General features: G+C 34.8%; 1 protein-coding gene across 1 annotated transcript in view; it reads left to right on the top strand.

The window, feature by feature from the left end:
• The window catches only part of CFAP47 (cilia and flagella associated protein 47), a 521,025-nt gene that overhangs the window by 459,913 nt on the left and 37,341 nt on the right, over nt 1-23,771 (top strand). The window contains exons 60-62 of the mRNA XM_032330937.1: nt 2,683-2,835; nt 12,765-12,936; nt 15,997-16,158. Of these exons, the coding sequence (XP_032186828.1) occupies nt 2,683-2,835; nt 12,765-12,936; nt 15,997-16,158 (487 nt within the window). The remainder of the gene's footprint in view (nt 1-2,682; nt 2,836-12,764; nt 12,937-15,996; nt 16,159-23,771) is intronic.

The following is a 23,771-nucleotide window of genomic DNA, read 5'->3' on the forward strand; positions in this document are numbered from 1 at the left end:
GTTAAAAAATTATCAACACATAAATGTTTCAAATATACTAAATTATCTTCTGAATGCCTCACAAACATGCCAAAATGATTATTTTATTTCCTTCTGGAAGATAATTGTTTGTATACTTTCCATAGAGCCGAACGGTTCAAAATTTATAATACAGTCATCTGATCAGAGTGATATAATAAACCCTAGACGTTACTCTGTTGAAATACTAACAGCAACATTGCTCATGCAGACACAGTTTTGTTTTTCCCAGATTAAAGATTTAAAGCAGATTTTTTTTCCCGTCCGAAACAAAGCCCATGGAAACAAAAAACGTAAATTTCTTGCGGCATTTTCTTCAAAGAAAGTTAAACATGCTGCAGAAACAAAAAGCCATTTTCTATCAAATCACGTCTCTTGGTAATTATTCAATTTTTAAATTAAGTGTGAGTTCTGTAAATAGCCTGTGTTGCTTTAGCACAATCGAGTAATAACATCAGTGTTCTGAAACAGATTGTGTACTAGTTATTAAATCATTTTAGCAAAAGTCTAAAGCCTATCCTAGTAATTATTTTTGCCTACAAATGCCCTTGAGAAAAAAATGAGTACAATTATATAAATACATATCGCTTTCCTTCTGTACAGTCCATCCTTCATTCTTACGAACACATCAGAGAGAACCTATTGCTTTCCCTGCTTCACTGCATCACCTTTGATGCTTACTGTTTCTCTTCTGCTTTTCTGTGTCTTTCACTCAGGTTATTCTTAAACCCAGGGTACTTGTTGTTCTGTGAGCCACCTTTTCTTTGTGTGTATTCCTATCTGCTCCTATCCGTTGGGGCAGATAATTGGAAAAGGACTCTACTACTCTCACACTATGAAGACAATGGAATGTGAATCCATTGTAATTGAGTAATCCGTGCATTGCCAGGGCACTAATTTCCGAAGGACTTAGAGGACAAGACTAGTGACATGATACTAATTGTAACTTTGATCACACTAATTTCCAATTTAATGCTTTAAGACTGAAGCTAATTAAAACCAGAGAAGCCTGTACATTTTCCTCAATCATTTCAACCCTCTTAATTTACATCTTGTATCTCACTACTTACTCTAAGTTCAAAATGTTCAATATCAACCTGTAAGTTTTAGAATTAAAAATAAATTTATGTTAGATATTTGTAAGTGTGGTGCATAATTAGAAAAAACATAAATCTGAGGTCATTATCTAGTTGTGCAGTTTAGATGAATATATTATTATTGATGTCACCACAGTACAGTATAATACATTTTAAAAGCTTTTTTATATTGATTTTCCTTTTATCCCCCATTAAATATATATTTTATGTGCATTTGAATTGATAAAAATATAACATCTAACATATATGTGTGTGTGTATATATATATATATATATAAAAATATATATACACGCTTTTTAAAAGATTTATTTATTATTTTTTTAGAGGGGAGGAGGGGCAGAGGAAGAAGGAAAGAGAGAGTCTCAAGCAGACTCCCTGCTGAGCGTGGAGCCGGACATGGGGCTCCATCTCATGACCATGAGATCATGGCCTGAGCCAAAAATCAAGAGTCAGACGCTTAACTGACTGAGCCATCCAGGTGCCCCAAGAATCTAATGTATTTTTGCGAAAAATTATATTTATTCATGTGGGCTCTAGTGTACTTGGCGCATGATATTATAGAGCTAATGCCAAAGGAATTCATTGATAACTCGTTTGTATTTAGAATTTTTATAGAAATGATATTTTGGTTTCTCACAAGATCACTGACAACTTCTTCTGTACTTAATATAAGAAAACATTGAAATTTAATATATATGTAAAAATATATAAAGGTTCAGGGGCACCTGGGTGGCTCAGTCAATTGAGCATCCAGTTTTTGGTTTTAGCTCAGGACATGATCCTAAGATCAAGCCCTGCAGTGGGCTCCAGCCTTGCATGGGACTCCCCGCTCAGCACGGAATATTCTTGAAGAGTATCTCACTCTGACCCTTCCCCCACTTGTGCTTTCTCTCTCTCAAATAAATAAATAACTCTTTAAAAATATATATAAAGTTTTAATGCTGTATATTAAATTAATATTATAATCAAATTTTAACATTAATTTTAAATAATTCATTACAATTTTACTTTTAACTGTTAGTGTACTTTGTAAATTTAAAAGCAATTTACAAAAGAAAATCAAAATATTCTACTGAGATATTTTAAATATGAATTTTAAAGTGCATGTGAATAAAGAATAGGAAATATTTTTGAAGTGTTACTACAAAATAAATGTTACAGAACTTATTTTTTTTAATTATTTGAAAGTATTTGCTGTAGTATTACTGTGTAAGTAGAGTTTGGTATTTGCCACAATGAAAATAAAACAGAGAGCTGAAAAACTCATGTGTTCCTGACCACCAGTTGAATTATTGATATGACTGACTAGGTGAGTTCCTAAATCAAATTTTACATCCTAATATAATCTTCTGTAATCTAGTATATATCTTATGGGTTAATCTCTGTCATGCTTTTTTTTACATGTTATTCAATATTATTTGTTTCCAAATGTCAATGTATATAGATACTGCATGAGTGTGTGTGTGTGTGTTATGCAGACACAGTAAGTCAAAGTATGTGAAAGATTATTTTTCATGACATAATTCATTTTCTTCCATCTTAACTGGAAATATTTCTCTCCTGCAGTTGTCATAAAATGTCAGTCCAGGAAGCGAGTAGAACAGGAGGTGGAAGTCATGCTGGCTGGTCATTTTTTTGGAGAAAATCCTATCTTAGATGCGACAGATTTTGTAGTGATTCCAAAAAAATACTCATGTGATTCTTACGAAGGTATTGATGGTAAGAGAACCACAGTCATGGATTTAAAAAATGATAATAAATAAAAACTTAATTCCCTTAAATTGCAAGTTGCTGATTCTTCAGTTACACAAAAAGTCCACACTCAATATGTTTCAGCCACAATATATGCTAAAGATAGAGCTCAACAAGTGTTCAGTGATGTTTGTTCTCTTCATATAGTGATTATTTCCAAAAGGAAGACAACTGTAGTTGTTAATGGATTTGTGAGAATAGGTTATGATCCTGTCATCAGTGAGGAGAGAAAAAGCTGTAGTAACTCATTTCCACATCCCTTCGCTTTTAATCTCTTCCTTTATTCTCTCTTTCTGATTTAAGGAATATGATTGAAACCATGTCTTGCAGCTTTAAATTCAGAAACACAATCTTGAATAAAATGTTCCTTATTTAAAGAAATTGAAAAAGTGACATAAATTAGAAGCAGTCCCCAAATAAATTCTGTATAATAATCCCTCTGGCATTTAAAGTTTTAAAACTTGTCAACAAGTTAATATGAAGACCTGGCAAAATCAAATCCCGGCAATGCAAGGTTTAGTTTTCACCTGTCTTCCAGATGAACTGAGGTAGAATGGTCCTATTTCACATTGAAAGGGAAATTTCCTATGGCAGTGTTTTATTAAAACCCAAGGGTAAGAATCAATGTTTATGTGTTATTTAAAAAAACAAATGGACCACAAAATTAAGTATGAAATTCCTGCAGAAACAAAGTTTCTTCCCTAGTTTTCTCATTCATAAATATAGTTTTTTTACCTTGATCTTAGTATTATTATCTTTGTGTCCAATTTAATTATTTCAGTGATAAAAGAATATAAATGAGATATAACTGAAGAGAGAGACAGAATATATAAGTATAGAAAGAGTATATAAGAGTAAAATAGTTAATTTTTTTATAATATTGGCTATTTCTATTAAATAAGAAATGCTCATTTTAAACAATTCCAGAAATTTCTGAAGTGATACAGATAGCCACCCTCAACTCAAGTCAGTCTTATTTGGATGGTTGTTACAACTTAATAAATTTGATATATAGTCTTGTGCTTCCAGCCACACCTGAGGGGTGGAAACATGCTAGAAATTTAACCAGCTATTTTAATCCAAACCAAATAATCATGATAAGCAAGACAGGCTTATTTCTCATTCTTTCTTTTCTTTGTTTCTTTCTTTTTTCTTTTTAATATTTTATTTATTTGAGAGAGAGAGTGAGTGAGAGCACGAACAGGGGGACCAGGGGGAACAGAGAGAGCAGACCCCCCGCTAAGCTGGGAGCCCAAAAAAGCACTCAATCGCAGGACCCTGGGATCATGACCTGAGCCCAAGGCTGACACTTAACCGACTGAGCCACCCAGGTGCCCTTCGTTTCTCTTTTACGTGAAAGCCTGGATTTGTAAGTCCAAGGAGTGTGGTGCCCGTGTTCCTTAGACCATCCAGGGACGCAGGTTCCTTTTCTCTTGTTGCTCCACCATGCCCTGTGCTGTCTTCATCTGCCTGTCAGTTGAGGACTCACATCTGCCATGGAGAGCAGGCGGGCTCTCTTTAAAGCCATGACCTGAAGATGCACCCATCATTTCTACTTGCATCTCATTGGTCAGAACTCAGTCACATGGACACGTCTAACTGCAGTTGAAGCTGGGAAATGTAATCTCTTTATCCAGGCCCAGATTAAATTTGGGGACTTTCTATTACCAAAAAAGAAGAAAGGAAAAAAATAAATATTGGGAAGGCAGTGAGCAGTCTCTGCCGTGTTTTATGTACTGTGGACTGATAAAATCTATCCATGGTCAAGCCATCTAAGAGGACTTACTAAAAACTTATTATACATTAAATATTTTTCTGGGCCTGAAAACTAATATCCCCCATATCTCTCCTACCATGAAACTCATGTCCCCACTCTAAGATAGAGTTTCAGTCACTCTCTGGGCAGCACTCCAATCTCCCTCTTTCTCTTCATTTGTTGAAGCTGTAATATGTAAAGCTGGGGGGTATTTTGTTTGTTTATTTGCCTTTCTCTGCATGCCTGCTTTTCTCTGCATGCCTGCTTTTCTCTCTCTGCATGCTTGCTTTTCTCTCTTTTCCAGCCCACTTTCTCTGCCTACTCATCAACTTAGACACATGGCTCAGTCATGACTTTTCTGGACACCCCTCTGTGTCTTCCAAAATAGATCATTCAAACTAGGGTTTTGTTTCTGCAAGCAAGCATTCTGAAAGTAAATACAGAAGAGGATGTGGAAATAATAAATATTCCTTAAATGAATTATAAGAATGTCAGAACAAGCTCCCCCATACATTCTCCTTATATGATGTGGAAGGTAATATTTTAAAAACTGGAGATGGAATTATGAAATGAATACCTATGTTACATGTATCCAATATACTTCACAAAATCTTTGGAATTACCAAAAACATGGTTCACACTAATTATTGTCTTTTTATTGACTAGCTCGATATTGATGATATGAATTGTGTGAGTTAAGGAAATATTATTAAGTTGCACAGTGAGATATTTCATTTTTAATTATGTTAACTTATTCTTTCTTTTTTCTCTTTGATTGAATTTTGGTTTGTAATTGCATAAATGCCAACTTAATCATAGACTGCTTAAATTGATAAAAAATGAAATAAACTTATGTGTGGAGAGGGGAATTCTATTGTAGCTCTGTTCGATTATTCTTTATTTTAAAGAATATCTGTTCATAATGAAATCAGACTGATGGAAACCATCTCCATTTGTCTCCAAAATGTTATTATGAGTTTAATACAGATTTTACTTCAGTGAATCATGTAGTAGTGTTAGAGAAATGTAGGAATTATAATTTTTAAGTAAATGAAACCCTGCCAACTTTCTTTGCTTCAACCAATAGACAATACTAAAGGGAATTCTGATTGTCTATGCAGATCACAGATAAAAATATCAGTGTAGATTAACCTCAGAGTTCAAATGTATAATACAACTGTCAATTTCCAGTGATAAATAAATGTAAGCACTTTTTATTGAAATGGAACGTATTTTCATAAGCAGCCAACTTACAGTAAATGTTCCCCACTAAATGTCCAGTACCTTTCTGAAATGAAATAATTGTTTTGTGTGTCATCCTGCTGTGCTTAAGTGAGTTGTAATAACTGAGTGTTCAAACCTTGATTTCTATTTGAAATCTATCCTGTTGAAGGGAAAATGATGTTTCTGTGACATTGTAAAGGAAGATTTTTTAAAAAAGCTCATATATAGGAACCATTTTAATATGTTCTTGCTACATTAATTTTCTTATACCTTTGTTAGGTTGCAAGCTAAAGAAATTATAATTGTGATAATAGAAATTGATTGAATGTATTACCAGAAAAAAAGTCCACTTCCTTCTAGATAAGCAGGGTCTAAAAGGAATCTGCCAGTAGTATTTTGGGAGGTTTGAAAAACATGTTAAGAAAATAGCTCTTGAAAATACACCTTTTGATATGGCTCATAATTCACTGCTTCATTACTTTTTATGATGAGAAATAACAATAATATTGAAAAGAACAATTTGGAAGGTTTGCAGGCTTCTGACTTCCAGTGATTCCCTCTAAAATAGCTTTTCTGTGCTCAGTGCTATCAAACTCAAGAAGTTTATCTACTTTTTGGCTAAAGACATTTTAATTTGTGAATGTTTCTGTTCTGAAGCATGTCCTATATAGAAGTAGATTTGTTCAGTCCCCTCCCAAACTCAATGTATTTCTCTTTCTTTATGGTACCTGAATATTTGAAAAATCCATTAACCTCTCCTTTGACTAGGCTCCTTAAAGGCACCTATTAACTTGATTCTTTTCCCTACCCATATTCCCTTCTCAACTATTTCTTTAGGGACACGTCTGACCACAAAGTCTGAATACTAGTTTAGTTTTCAGCATATGCAAAGGCAAACCAGCTCTCTTTCCCCGTGTGTGTAATTTAATTATAGTTTACCCAACATGTTAAATAGTGTTCAAAGAGTCATGTTGTTCCTGCCAGTTTTGCCTTCCTATGGTCCCTTAAATCCATTTTGGTGAAAATTAAAGTCTCTTAAATCCATTATGGTAGAAATTAAAAAACTCCCTGGCTTGGACTGTGATGGGGTTTTAGGTGCGATCACTAATTAAACCCTTACATTCCCTCATCTAGGTTTATGACCAAATGAGAAGCAGATTAGAAGTAAGGCAGATGGGAATCAAAAGGCTACCTCTATTAATTATAAAGGCGAACTGAAAAGTGATTTGGTAGTATGGACTCATTTGGGCTTATTAGTACCTTCCACTAAAATGAAGTGCGTTCACCCCAGACTAGCCAGTTTTAGACTCTTGGCAGGAACAAAGAATGTACACATGAAGGAAGAGGAGAAAGTGCGCATTCTGGATTCAAGACATTAGGAAAGAAACAGGTCTGCTCATCTGCTCACATTTCATTCCTTCACCCATGTTCACAGATCAGGCGTGTTGCGGCCCCTTCCCCTTATGGCAAGTCATAATTGAGGAGGCAGATTGATGCTGAGGTTTTTTCCCTCCTATCCTTTTCCTTTCTTGAGTATGCCCCCCCTGTGTAAACATGCTAAGTAGGAGATCACAATCCCAACACTCCCTTCCCGTCAGTCTCCCTTTATCTTCATCATCTTTCCCCGAGGCCAAAAACCCTTACCAAGCCTCATTCGGTGATAATGCCAGGACCTCTCTGGACTGCTTCCACCCTGACTCCTCACACACACCATTGAGTTAACCAGGATTGATCACCTTGCGATTCTTTTCATTCAACAACAATCTTGCGAGCATCTTTGCTGCCAGATATTTTGCTTAGCCCCAGAGATAGCAAAATGACTAAGACACGCAGACTGTCGTCAAGGAATTCAAAGAACATCTGTCCAGTGTGTCAGATTCATGCACCAGCAGTATGTAAATCAATTGGTATTGCAACACTGGAATAATATTATATGAGGGTATTTAGACTGTATTTTGCAATGTCCCTTCTATAAGATTACGAAGTATTCTGTGTGGATATAATCTCCCCCATAATGGTATTTACTTCTCCCTATGTAGCTTTTAGTCTATGCATTCTTTGTGCCTTCCTGGGGATTAGTGTAGTGACTATCTCTATGAGACTTTTTCTATGGGAGTAGTTTTATTGTTTAACTGCGTATCAGATTCATGCCTCTTCCTTTTATTTTCCAGATGTTCTATAACTTGAGGCCATTGTTCATTGATTAATCTGTTATCTTTTCTGTGTGTCTGGTTTGCTAATTTACCTGTCACACTGGTCTCTTTTCCGTCATCTTGCTGTATGTTGTTTGCATGTCATATGTAAATTCTCCTGCCCTGTTTGGTCTGTAGTCACAAACAGCTCCTAAAAAACCTGTCATTGGTCCTTCCATGATCCTACCTTGGCCTCCAGATTTGACCCTTTCCTCTGCTTTTGTTCACTTTACTTTCTTTGCTCAACTCACCCTGCTAAGGCTTCTATCTTAACTGTTCTAACGAGACCACCCTGGACAAGACCGCCTTCAACCAGTATGCATAATCCTGTGGTCAGATTTGTATCCTCAGGGAGCCCTCAGCCTGTCCGTAGCATTAACCTTTTGACCCAGTTGATGGACTTCCTGCTCTTATCTTTCATGACTAGTCTCATTATTTATGATCTCGTTGCTTGTTTCTCTTCCATTTCTCCTGTTGAGTCCTCTTCTTCTGACCCAGATCTAAATGTTTTAGTGACCAAGGACTCTGCCTTGAGGGCCACCACACCATTGTGCCGGTTATATCCTGCACGTTTCCGGAGGCTGCTGCGAATGGTATCTTCTCAGCAGTTGTGCCACGTGACCAGCCTCATATCCTAGGTTGTGCAGTATAAACCCAGAAACCTAGGGTCCTTTCACTTGATCTTTTTAGGGCCTTGAGAAAATTACTTTACCTCTCTATATACTTAGTTTCTTCAACTGTAACATGGAGATAATAATGGTATCTACTTCATAGGATATTTCTGAGGATTAAACGTGTAAATGCATGGAATCCTTAGAAAGCGTATGGTTCTCAGGATGTGTTCCATGAGTGTTAGACCTTATTGACATTCAAAGCTCTAGTTGGGTATTTTGTGACAGTGATGTATTAGGATGCCCATCTTCAGTCACTGACAAATGATGTTTTATAATGGAAACATGGTCCTCTCAATGTCATTCAGTGGGTTTTCTCATTAATACACAAAAGAATGTTCTATGAAAAAGAAAGTACAAAAATGTGGTGCCTGAATATTGGATGGAGACTGAAATTGGAATTTAATCTAATTGCTAAAAGTTCAAATCAAATATTCATGTTACAAGAAATCCCTTTATCTTTTCTTTTTGGTATCTTGTTTCAAATAAAATGTGTAAAAAGAGCACCAGATGTGAGGCCACTTTCTTCCTTTAATTTTTCATTTTGTAGTTTACTGTACTTATAGTCATAGCAGAAGAACATGCAGTTATTTTAAATTAATCAAAATGTCTGTTCTGTTAAATGACCTTATAAAACTGCAGTAAAAACATGTCAGTGAAATGCCCTTTCAGAAAGTTTGCAGCTTTATTTATTTATTTTTTATTTTTTTAAGGTTTGCAACTTTATTAAAAAAAAAAATAGTAAGAGTGCTTCATTCTTCATTACCTGTTCAAAGAAAATAGCTCTAGTGAGTTTATCCAGCCTTCCCTGTTTCCCTGGAATAGTTTGCCGTCTTCGTCTATATCAGATTTGTCTCCAGCATTCCATTCATTCCGTATGTGATTATGATATTCTAACAAATGCGCATGACTGTTAGTGAAGGGAGAACTGCAGAAATTTAGGGAAAGAACATGAATAACAATGTTAATTATTCTTTGATAGTCATTTCTCTATAATTGAGACCTTTTTGCTGTGTTTGCCTTGACATGTGTTTTACAGATTAAAATGTATATGATATAATAGTAAATAATTTCAAAGTATATTTTGTAAATTAGTTTGTTATAATTCAGTACTTTTTGATTATCATATGTAGTCAGGTGTTCTACCTTTTTTTTTAAAAATGACTGATATTCTTCCACATTGAATAAAATTCAGTCATTGGCCTGAGAAAATTCACCTTAGTAACGAACCACTGGCCAACGTAGCTCCCATGCGTGATTTATTGTCACTATGATACAGGCATTAGGTTGAATGATAATTATGCAGGGACACTGTCTGGATGGGAGATATGCCCCTTCTGTTCAATAAATGACTCTGCTGCCATACCCAAATGATTATCACCACTATTCTTTGGTGACACAATAGATAGATATGGATATGGATATAGATAGATATAGATATCATACTATGAAATTCTCTGAAACCTGTTTGATTAGGTATTTTGTATATATGTAAAGGGTATGAATACAGGACAGAAGTGATAAGCTGGTGATTCTAATTGCCAGTCATGCCTGCTCACATATCTCCCACTTTATACAGAGCAGGACATTATTTGATTTTAATCTACATCTTCCTCTCACCCTTGGTCAAGACACCACCTGGCCTAAACTACCGTAGAAACTTCTTTAAGTTCTCTTCTAATCCCCTTTTGCTCAACTTGCCATTAAAAGAGCATGTTACTGACATATTTAAAACATTCAGTGGTCTCCCGTTATTCTTAAAAAGTCCCAATTCCTCACCATGACCTGTATAGTCTTACCTACTTTGCCTACTTTACATCTTTTGACAAATTCTTGCCACTTCCTCTGCTTCATCCGTGTAAGTTCTTTCTCAAATGCATGAAGGTGGTTTCCGCCCTGGAAAGCTCCCCCATGCTGCTCTCATGATGTCTAGGAGGCACTTTCTTTATTTCTAACCTTGAATCACTGGTCATTTCAAGGAAAACTTTTTACATACTGGTAAAACACAATTGAAGTCAAATATATATTTATCCTGTTAGTTTCATGAATGTAAGTGCCTTTTTAAGGGTTTGCTTAAAAACAGTAGGATTTTCCCTCAGTGTTGAAAAATTTTTTACGGTAGTCTTGAGGACTGTTGACTTGTAACTTTGAAATTGTATGTATATGAAGGGAAACTACATTTACTTAGATACTCTTTTTTAGAAGTGTGCAGGCATTCTTTTAGAATTATGAGCTATGTTTGTCATGAGAGATTAATTTTATCTAACGATCACATAATTAATTTATCCTGGCCTCACTGACTTAGTGCTTATCCACCCCAATACTGCATAGTTTCTCTCCAAATTAAGAGTATAACAAAAGCCATGTTTCCCACTTGGTAATATGACTTTCCAAATAAAATGCAGAGACTCTAACAGATTATTTTTAAGATATAATACTGAATGTCATTTTATTGTGATTTTGTTCAGCTTTCTTCTTTCCCTCTCCTTTATGGGCTCAGAGCAATATTTTCCAGCTACAGGCAAGGGGGATATGTGTAGTTTGAAAAATATATTCATATTGTTTCTACTTATCTCACCTCCTGTCCTTTAGCTGATAATCATGTCTCTATTTTGTACCAGTGGATCTTCTTATGATTACAATTATAACATCCATAGTAACAGATTCTCCACAGGGGGGTTCAATGCTTCTGAAACTAAATTTAGCTTCTCATTTCTTGTCTTCATTCTGACACAAGAATTCCCATAAAGACTTTAGTAATTAAGAAGAAACAGATGTGGAGCTCAACTACATACAGTATTTGCTTTAAAAATATTATGTTATTTGAATGCAATGGAAATTTTATCTCCCATTAACCACTCTAAAATTCTTAAATGCTCTTTCTTTGTATGGATTATGGCTTCCTATGGACCATTTCCATATCTCATTCCCAGAACAAATAGACACGTTATATGTAGACACATTGATTTTGCTATAGCAAAGACAGGTTATTGATAGGTACAATGATTGCCGATTTTGCCAACAGGATAAAAATCAGCAATTCAGGAGATCAGAAATACACTTTCACATGTGGAAAAAGAAAAAAAGGGAACTTGTAAAGGTGTGGGTCAACCAGTTGTTTTACATGAATAAGGTTTGCTGGATAATCATTAAATGTGACTTGGGCTTGTTACAGCCATGCTGTTTTTTAGAGTTCTACAGCATACATTATAATCAACTACTTCTTAAAGGTGGTCTGTTTTCTGTTTGGATTGCTTTAAGAAAGGTGGCTATCAGTTCTGTGAATCCAAGGATCACGTTTACCGTTATACAGTAGAGACAAACTTTAGAAATTACCTCAGCTGTGGACCAGGTCAAGTTATGGTTTCCTGACATCTTTTCTATGATCCATATGCAACAAATTCTCAATTTGGCATTTGGGCTTCTTACATGTATGTGGAGAGTTAGATGTTTGTGCTTCTCTTGTACATGCCAGAACCCTGCTATAACTTTCCTCTGGCAACCTACTGGTTAAGAAAGTATGGTTAACTAGGTTGTCTCTAAAACCCTAGACTAAAACATGAAGAACTCTCTCTTTTATTAAAATATACCAGACCTTGAAAATTGTGCTCAAATTAATTGGGATGCTGTTTTAATATTATTTAAACTTAATTCAAATCTTTCTTTATAAATTACAAGTCTATAAACTTTTAATATATTTATAAAAGACTAAAGACTAGGCTGTTTTATTTATATTTTATGGTAAATATGGAATGTTAATTTCCATCTGGCTATTTCTTGCTTCATAAATCTGAATTTTAAAGATTTAAGGTAGTGGGAGTTGTCTTCTTCATTTATTTTTTTATTCACTTGTCTATTTACCTTTTAACAAAAGCATAACTGAGTACTATTATATACATAGTAATGCACTAGGTATTATGAACACAAAGGTATATGACATAAACCCTCTCCTTCCCTTTAAATACCTGTGCATGATTAGTGTTGACACATAATTGATTCTCAGTCTATATATGTTTAGTTAAGTTGAAATCATTTCAATCTTTATTTTCATAGATACGCCTGTGAAACGTGAATTTGAATATGAAATTCAATTTGAATCCGAAGTTATGAAGTCTAGCTTAGAATCCTGTGTAGCTTTATACATCATGAAAAAGTCTTATCATGTCGAAACTGAAACGATAACATTGTTCTTCAATGTGGTATTTGCACCGAAGAAACCATTGAGGTAAATCTCTTTTCTTTAAATAATATTACTTTTTGAAACTACATATTATTACTCTATTAAACAAAATAATGTTGATTTTTCTTTCCATCTTTTATGTTTGGATTGTATTACTTTGTGATGCTGTTGAAGTCAATATTTTGGGCTACATTATCTCTAGCTATCAAACTCTGAAAAGTGTTCTGATGAGAAAAAATAGTCAAAATGATTAGAAATCTAAGATATCCTTCACAAATTGTGACCTCCCAGAGATCATTAGGGTATGATACTCACAAAATAGCAGAGCACTTTGTAAAATTTTTAAAAATATTACTGACTTGGTGCTGTGCATTAAGAACGTGATGTTTCCTTTTTTTTTCTTTTTAACTAATTTATTTATTTGAGAGAGCAAGTCAGGACAGGGGTTGGGCAGAGGGACAGAATCCTCAAGCAGACTTGCCACTGAGCACAGAGTCTGGTGCGGGGCTCAATCTTGTGATCCTTAAGATCATGACCTGAACCAAAATCACTAGTCGGACACTTGTATTGAGCCACTCAGACACCCCAACATCATGTTTCTTGATACTACTTCAGAGAACCAGTTCAAATGATAAAAAATGCCTCAGCTGTGGTCTACTTCGTAGTTGCTGTCATTTCCATTTTACCACCAAAACTCTATAATTGCACATCCTTTGGTCAGGTTTAAGATCATACTGGAATCTGTGAGAATAGTGATTGAATGTCTTCTGTGAAACCTCATCCAGTGTGTTTATATTTACTTCTCAGGCAACTGGTACTTAGCACATAAAAATGCTGTATGATAGGTCACGTCTGAAATAGGGCTTTCTTTATGTCTTAATACAGAGATACCGATCAGTACCACAATACACACAAAGTACAAAATACAGCCTCGCAATGAAAAGACAGCTGAAATATTACCTGTTCTTATAATCTTTTCTATAGTTTAACTAGGTATTTGATGTAGCCATGTGCCCTGACTATATAGTTCAATAACTAAAAGATACCAGGGTCATCTTCAGGAAACAGTAGTAAAACCAAGCTGCAAGAAGGTAGAATACTATAAACATTTATCTTCTCTTCCGTTTTGATAGCTTTTTGTGTTTGTTTCATAGTACTTATTTTTTCACATTTAGGTTAGGGTTATGTTGATTTAGTGATATGGAAATTACGAGCAACAACCAGAAGGGGAGAATGTTATCATTCGTGAATATGAACACAACCAGTATGAATTTATACCCCTTCAACATTTTGTGGATTTAGAGCTTCTTGGTGAATGTTTGCAAAACTGATTTAGGATAACTTGTATGCATGATTCATAAATTTTTGTGAGTGCTATGTGATATTTTGATCTAGTTTAATAATTCTGTTTTGTGTATATATGTATATATTCATTTACATTTGTCATTCCTTCTTCCCTATTTATTTGGGATGGTTTGCTGGAAGACATGCAGTTAAATGAGAAAAACCAAAATGAACCCAATAGCTCTAAATTATGAAAAAGAACAAGAAAATAATTATACCTAAACCAAGCTTTACCTAGATAAGTAAAATAAGTATTAAATTCAGTTATTTTCTTCCTGTTTGGCTAAGTAAAAAAAAAAAAAAGCCAAAATTTTCGTTTTGATGAAAAGAAAATATAACATTATTTCACAACAGTTAATACAAGGTGATTTTTCACATTCCTCTTTTCACAGAATAGTGTATGTAATAATAAAAAAAATAATGATCAGGGCCCTAACTGATGGTTTTTACAAAAACAAACAAGATTATTTCTACAGGTCTTGACCTTTTCTTTCAGTAAAAATCAAGGGTCTAATACAAAAATTTGACAGATTAATAGTTAGTATTATGGTCATGAATCAGCCTAATGATTCTAATTTAACACAGGTCTAAACATTTTTTAATAAATAAATGATCAATATCATTTGTCTTAGGGTTTCTTAAGAAATAATAATTATCTTAGCTCAACTTTCTCCTGGAACTCTTGACCTGCTGTTCTTTCTGAAAGTTTTATGTAAAAGGATTGGGATTTCTTTTTCCAATCTGACATACAATATTGCAGTTACACCATTACATGTTTGCATTGCTTCCACCCTAAGCAAGCAAACAAACAAGTAATCATTCCTCAGTTTCACCTGCTGCCCTATGTTTCCACTCTCCTTCATAGCCAAATGCTTAGAAAGACGATCTCGACTCACTTTATTAATTCAGCTGCCACTTAATTATAAGTTATTATGTAAAGTGTTTGTGGCCTTTTAATTTCAGTTAAAATTACAATTTTATTTTTAAAATCTTTAAGTCAATTTTATGAGCTTTGTAAGTGTCCAGGAAATATAATTTTTTCTACATGAAATAAGAATTTAAAAAACTTTCTCACAATGTTTCCTTTTGAACAAAATTTCCATGCAGACCTATCTGTATAACACCTGGGTCCCTTTGCCAACCTAGCCTTGGATTCTTAAATGTTACCTACGATATTCTGTGCTGGTTACAGAAAATTTGCAGTCAATTCTTCATATTTTACTGGTTCTTAGTAAATAACTAGGGCATAGTTAAGATGTGCTACAAAATAATTATCTCACAAGGAGATTGATAACATAATCAAAGACCTAAAATTTATTCCTAAAATGTAATTCACAGTCCCCTGCTTTTTTGTTTGTTTGTTTGTTTGTTAAGAATTCAAAGTCCTGGGGGTGCCTGGGTGGCTTAGATGGTTAAGCATCTGCCTTCAGCTCAGGTCATGTACTCCCAGTCCTGGGATGGAGCCCCACATGGAGCCCCTCTCTGGGCTCCCAGCCAAGCAAGGAGTCTGCTTCTCCCTCTCCCTCTTTCTTTTCCCACTGCTTGTGTTCTCTCTGTATCTCTCTCTCTCAAATGAATAAATAAAATCTTTTAAAAAACAAAAATAAATAAAAAATTAAAAAAGAATTAAAAGTCCAAGTATTTTTTACTAAAACCACAAGGTTTGCTTACATTTTCACCCTAGATATTGGTCTGCTATATTGTATTCTCTTTTTGCTTGTTTTCCTGGAGTATCCTTTGTAATCTCTTTTTCTGTTTAAGGACTCAAATTACACTGAAAGTAGAGTGCATAACAGATGGGATTTGGAAGTTTCCCATAACGTTGGTTGCTACTGAGCCTGATGTGGATGATGTCATTGATATTGAAGGCATTGGTTTATTTAAGGAATCTGTTGTTGACTTCAGGCTGACAAGTCAGACGAGGTAATATATCAAGCAAAAGTATGTAACTGGTTTTGTGAATTTAACTTACACTGAATTGAGAAAAAAATTTAAGATGGAAAATTCTGTTATGTCATCTTTCACTGTTTAAGCCAGAGAACTATTGCTTCTATGAATCTGATTAATATATTTCATCATTTTTAATTAAACATTGGAAAAATAGTCTGCAAAGTGAAGACCAATAAAACAAGAAACAAAAGTAAATAGAAACTGAAATTTAGGATGATATTTCTATTTGTTTTTCTTTTTTCTTTAAGATTTTATTTATTTATTTGAGAGAGAGAGAGAAAGAGAGCACATGAGCATGGGCAGAGGGAGAGAGAGAATTTCAAGCAGACTCTGCGCTGAGTGTGGAGCCTGATGAGGGACTCGATCTTAGGACCCTGAGATCATGACCTGAACTGAAATCAAGAGTTGGACACTTAACTGACTCAGCCACCCAGGCACCCCTTTATTTGTTTTTCAGAGACTGTTATTAATGTATTTTTATAGCCCACTCTCATTAGGTTTTTTTAACCTTAATTCTAGTAAAGTGAACATACAATGTTATATTAGTTTGGGGCATAAAGTATAGTGATCAACAATTCTGTACATTACTCAGTGCTCTTGATAATAAGTGTACTCTTGATCCCTGTCACCTATTTTATCCTTACCCCCCACCCTTCCCATCTGGTAACCATCAGTTTGTTCTCTGTAGTTAAGAGTCCATTTCTTGGTTTGCCTCTCTCTTTTTTTTTTCTTTGTTTGTTTTGTTTCTTAAATTCCACATGTGAGTAAAATCATATGGTATTTGTCCTTCTCTGACTAATTTCACTTTGCATAATAGTCTCTCCCTCCCTCCTTGCTATTGCAAATAGCAAAATTTCAATTTTTCTTATGGCTGAAGCATGTGTGTGTGTGTGTGTGTGTGTGTCTGTATGTGTTCCATTTCTTCTTTATACATTTATCTATCAGTGGATACTTGGGCTGCTTCCGTAATTCAGCTATTGTAAATCATGCTGCAATAAACAAACATAGGGCTACGTATATCCTTTTGGATTAGTGTTTTGTGTTCTTTGGGCAAATACCCAGGAGTGTGATTGCTGGATCATAGGGTAGCTCTGTGTTCAACTTTCTTTTTTTTAAAGATTTTATTTATTCATTTGACAGAGAGAGATCACAAGTAGACAGAGAGGCAAGCAGAGAGAGGGAGAAGCAGACTCCCCACTGAGCAGAGGGCCCGATGTGGGGCTTGATCCCAGGACCCTGAGATCATGACCTGAGCTGAAGGCAGAGGCTTTAACCCACTGAGCCACCCAGACACCCCATGTGTTTAACTTTTTGAGAAACCTCTGTACTGTCTTCTACGGTGGCTACAGTGATTTGTATTCTCACCAACAGTGCACGAGGGTTCCTTTTCCTCCACATCCTCACCAATACCTGTTGTTTCTTGTGTTTTTGATTTTAGCCATTCTGACAGGTGTAAGGTAATAGCTCACTGTAGTTTTTTTTTTCAAGTTTTTATTAAATTCCAGTCAACATACAGTGTATATATTAATTTCAGCTGTAAAATATAGTGATTCAGCACTTCCTCATAATACCTGGTGCTCATCACAACAAGTGCCTTTTTAATCCCCATCACCTATCCTATCCTCCACCCATCTCCCCTCCAGTAACCCTTAGTTTTTTCTGTAGTTAGGAGTCTTTTTCCTGGTTTGCCTCTTTTTGTTTCCCCCATAAATTCCATAAAAGGGTGAGGTCATATGGTTTTTGACTTTCTCTGACTGACTCATTTCACTTAGCATAATGTTCTCTAGCTCCATCCACATCTTTGCAAATTCCAAGATTTAATTCTTTTTGATGGCTGAGTAATACCCTGTTGTATACATAGACCACCCCCCCCCCCATCTTCTTCATCCATTCTTCTGTCAGTGGACATTTGGGCTCTTTCCCTAACTTGGCTATTGTTGATAATGCTGCCATAAATATCAGGATTCATGTGTCTCTCTGAATCAGTATTTTTGTCACCTTTGGGTACATACTTAGAAGTGCAATTGCTGGATCATAGGGTAGTTCAATTTTTAACTTTTTAAAAAGATTTTATTTATTTATTTTAGAGAGAGAGAGCACACATGCACACAGGTGGGGAGAGGGGCAGAGACAGGGGGAGAGTAAAAGAGAGAGAATCTCAAGCAGACCCTACGGTGAGTGTGGAGCCTGACATGGGGTTCCCTCTTACAACCCAGAGATCATGACCTGAGCTGAAACAGAAGTTGGATGCTTACCCAACTGAGCCACCCAAGCACCCCTTATTTTTAACTTTTTGGGGGGACCTTTATACTGTTTTCCAGAGTGACTGCACCAGTTTGCATTCCCAACAGTGAAAGAGATTTCCCTTTTCTCTGCATCCTCATCAATACCTGTTGTTTCCTGTGTTGGTAATTTTAGCCATTCTGACAGGTGTGAAGTAATATCTCATTGGAGTTTTGATCTGCATTTCCCTAAAGCTGAGCATCTTTCCATGTGTCTGTTGGCCATCTGTATGTCTTCTTTGGAGAAATGTCTGTTCATAACTTTGCCCATTTTTAAATTAGATTATATGGTTTTGGGGTGTTGAATTGTATTTTTTTTATAGATTTTGGATACTAACCTTTATTAGATATGTCATTTGCAAATACCATCTCCCATTCAGTAGATTGTCTTTTAGTTTTGTTGATTGTTTCTTTCTCTATGCAGAACTTTTTATTCTGATGTAGTCCCAATAATTTATTTTTTGCTTTTATTTCCCTTACCTCAGGAGACATATCTAGAAAATATTTTAAAGGTCAATGGATTATTTTTCAGTAAACTTTAATGGTTTGGAGTTATGAAGTGGTTTAACTAAGCAGAGATGATCAGGTGACCTATATTGATTCTATTTTCTGTATTATTATTCTGTTCCACCATAGCTATCTTTGTTATACTTGTGATAGCATAGGCAGAATGAGCATAATACTTTTACCTATCTCACATGTACAATATATTTTCCACCTGTTTTTAAGATATAACAAACATGTCATAAAATTTCATTATAAGTATACATTTCAATAATTTCTTTGAAAAATTGTAGAATTTGCAATCATAACCACATTCCAGGTTTAGAACTCTCCCATTTCTCCCAAAATACCCCTCAAGTCCCTTTGCATTCAACTCCTGCTCCCACCCCCAGTCTCCAGCAACCAGTGATTTGCTTTCTGTGTCTATAATCGTGCCTTTTTTTGGATATTATATATAAATAAAATCACCCAGTATGTAGTCTTTAAAAAAAACCTGTTTTTTAAACAGTATTAGGTTTATGACAGAATTTGAGAAGGTGCAGAGATTTCTCCTACACCTCCTGCCCTCACTCATGCATAGCCTTCCTGATTGTCAATTTCACCCACTAGAATGGTACATATTTTTATCTAGGGTGAACCTACATTGACCCATCAAATTCACCAAAAGTCCATAGTTTACCTTGGGATTGATTCACTCTTGGTGTTATACCTTCTATGAATTTAGAAAGAACAACAATGACATGCGTGCATCTAATGATACAGAGTATTTTCCCTTCACTAAAAACTCTTCAGTGCTCTTCCTATTCATCTCTCTCTCCTACCCCTGGAAACCTAGTCTCCTAGTTTAGACTTTTTCAAATGCTATATAATTGGAATCATAGAGTATGTAGTCTTTTCATACTTGCTTCTTTACTTAGTGAAATGCATGTGAAGTTTATCCATGTCTTTTCATGACTTGATAGCTCATTTTTTTAAAGCATTGAGTAATATTCTACTGTTTGGATATACCACAGCTTATTTACCCATTCACCTGCTAAAGGATGTCTTGGTTGCTTCCACGTTTTGGTAATTGTGAACAAAGCTGCTATAAACATATGGGTACAGGTTTTACTGTGGAAATAAGTTTTTCAGATCTTTGGGGGTAGACACCCAGGAGCATGATTGCTGGATCTTATGGCAAGGGTATGTTTAGTTTTGTAAGAAATTACCTGTCTTCCTAAATGTCTGTGCCAGTTTGTACTCTCACCAATTGTGAATGACAGTTCCTGTTGCTCTATACCCTCATCAGCATATGATGCTATCAGTGTTCTGGATTTGGGCCATTTTAAAAGAAATGTAGTGGTATCTCATTGCAGTTTTAGTTTGCATTTCCCTAATGACATGGTGCACAATACACCTTTTCAAATGCTTACTTGACATGTGTATACCTTCTTTGGTGAGGTGTGTGATAAAGTCTTTGGCCCATTTTTAAGTTGGGTTGTTTGGGGTTTTTTATGTCGAGTTTTAAGAGTTCTTTACATATAATGCATAATACTCCATTATCAAATGTGTCTCTCACAAATACTTTCTCCCAGTCTGTAGCTTGTGTTCTAATTCTCTTGATATTGTCCATCACAGAGGAGAAGTTTTTGATGTTAATAGGATTCAACTTACCAATTTTTCTTTCATGACTTGTGTCTTTGCTCTAATATCTAATAAGGCATCACCATACTCAAGGTTATCTAGGTTTTCTTTTATGTTATCTTATACTAGCTTCATGGATTTGTGTTTTGAATTTGGGTTTATGATCTATTTTGAGTTAACTTTTGTAGTGGGTATAAAGTATGTGTCTAGATTTTTTTTTTTTGCATGCAGATGTCCAGTTGTTCCAGCACCACTTGTTGAAGAGAATTTCTTTGCTCCATTGTATTTCCTTTGCCCTTTGTCAAAGATCAGTTGACTATATATGTGTGTGTCTATTTCTAGACTCTGTTCTGTTCCACTGATCTATCTGACTGTTCTTTGGCCAATACCACACTGTCTTGATTACTGTAGCTTTATAGTAAGTCTTGAAGTTGGGTAGTCTTATTCTACAACTTCCAAAGATATTTCAAATTATTAGATATTTTTGTTTAAATGTAAATATATTTAATACATTCAAAAAGCTTTTCAAGACTATGGAAATGGTTTCAACTGATTTTATCATAACCAATATTTTTTCAAATGCAATATTAGCAAAAAAGAAAAAGTTGGAAATTAGCTCCCTAAATTGTATTTTTCAATTATACCCAGTGATGATTACCCTTTGCTAGTTATATATATATTTTAGCTCAGTAATAGTTCAGATGGTTTTTCCTTTATGTTTGAGCAATAGAAATCATCTCATTGGATTCTCTGTCTGTCGTCCCTTTCATTCCAATCTACTTTATACATTGCACTAAAACCAATCTTCTTAAAACAATGTTATTAACATGTGACTTCCCTTGTCAAAAGCATCTGATGCTTTCCTGTTGCTTACACAAAGCAGCATCTAAATTATGCATGCTGTTCATGGTCCTAGCTCTCTCTGACCTTTCTGATTTCTTCCTTCCGCTGTCTAAAACAGATCTCATGCTTCAGTCTTAAGGAAAACAAAGTCACTATTCTCAGAGTGTCTTATCCATTACTTCTCACCTGTCTTCTCTTTCTGTCTGCTTCTAAAATGCCCTTCCTATCTCCTCTCCACTTGTTTCTAAATTCTACTCATTTTTCTTCTCAGCACAATATAATCTTACTTGACCATTTATGTGTATATATATATGTCTGTACATATATATACACACATACAAATACACACACATTTATGTATATATATATGTATGTACATATATATATACATATAAATACACACGCACAATTATGTATATTTTCCATAGGCATAATATATAAAATGGTTTTTTTTTGTTTGTTTTTTGGGTTTTTTTTTTTTGCAATTTCTCCTGTGTCTTTTGTATTTGCAGTACTAGGCTTTGTTCAGAATTAATTCCTATTAGGTATCTAGTAATGAATCAAACTTCGGAAGATAATTTAGAATTACTCATTTTATTCATTCAACAAAATCTCCAAAGATCAATATTCCAGTTAGGCCAGTATAATACAGGTGTTGTCTTAGAAAAATTACTGTTGTATGCAAGAGAACAAACTGACAGTCTACCTTAATATCAAAATATAAACCCAATATGAAATTCATAGTATGGTCATTTATTTTGGAGGACTATAATATTCCTAATGTGCTTTTCTCCTGCAAATGCTTGAATCAAAGTTAGCATTCAATAAATATTAAGTTAATTGTAAAATCAACTGAAAGGACCCAAGCTTATTCCTGCAGGCAAATTCAAAGAACATAGAGCTTTATAATTATTGCATATAATTAGGGAATAAGCATATGGAAAGGTGATGTTTTATTCCAATTATATTTTACTCTATAGAAAGTGAGATCCCAGGGCACCTGGGTGGCTCAGTGGGTTAAAGCCTCTGCCTTCAGCTCAGGTCATGACCCCAAGGTCCTGGGATCAAGCCCCGCATTGGACTCAGCTTGGCTGGGACCCTGCTTCCTCTCTCTCTCTCTCTGCCTGCCTCTCTGCCTACTTGTGATCTCTGTCTGTCAAATAAACAAAAATATTTTTAAAAAAAGAAAAGAAAGGAAGGAAGGAAGGAAGTGAGATCCCCATGGGACCATGTTTTATTCATTTCTGTAAACTTACTACCTAGGTGCACAATAAATTATTTCCATCAACAGGTATTTTAAACTGAATCTTTAAGGTTAAGTTGTCATTTGCAATGCAGATTAGGGAAGGGAGTGAAGGAGTTCCAGGAGGAGGATATTATATGTACAGAGTTCTAGAGGGATGAGACCGTGGTTCTACTGAAAGAACTGAAAGTGGTTAGAATGGCTGGAGTTAAGAGTATCATGGGTAGACTGGGAGCAGGTAACATAGAACTGGCATCCATTCAGAAGTACTTAACTAGAGAACCATAGGGCTCCTGGATTCTATTATTCTATTCATCAACATGCCTGAGGGAAAGAGCAAAATAATGTGGTGACCATTTCTAATTCATTAATAGTTATTGCACATCTCCCTTGTTCTATTCATCTGTGCTCATAAGTCTGTTGTGTGGTCAACAATTAGAGTAAATATTTGATTATCTTCTTTATCTCTCATTCTTCAAGAACATGAGATTCTAGAGCACAAAAATCACCATTTAGTAAGTGTTTTATACATTGTAGGGCTTCAGTAAATATTGTTTAGTGAGTAAAAGACTAAATTCATGAAATTAGAATAAAGAGAAAGATCTTGAGAATTTACCTAGTCAGTTATTCAGAAATCACAAAAGTTAGAAGAAAAAGTATTAAATAGCTATATATGGATTGTATCTTATTGTGTCATTATTTTAATTTTCTGTTCCATATAGAGTTTTGATGTCTATATTAGTACTTACTGATAAATATATATATATATCATACTTCTATATAATATCTTATTTTCCTTAATTAAAAATTAACATGGCCATTTAAAACACTTTGTGAATGCATGTGACATCAAGATGTTGCAAATCTTGATAGCACAATTCACAAGTGATCAATTTTAAAATATATGCTTTTGGGTGAAGAGCTTAAAAAAAATTTATCTGAAAGAAATGTAACTTGCTAATGGAAGTTTCATAGACATGCAGAGCCATAATGTTCCTTCAAAATGTAGTCATTGAGATTAGTTAAGAGAAAAAAAAAGAAGGGGGAGGGATCATGATGTGAAATTTTCAGATCTTGGGCCAAAAAATATC

The sequence above is a fragment of the Mustela erminea genome, chromosome X (assembly GCF_009829155.1).
Source record: "Mustela erminea isolate mMusErm1 chromosome X, mMusErm1.Pri, whole genome shotgun sequence".
NCBI lineage: Eukaryota > Metazoa > Chordata > Mammalia > Carnivora > Mustelidae > Mustela > Mustela erminea.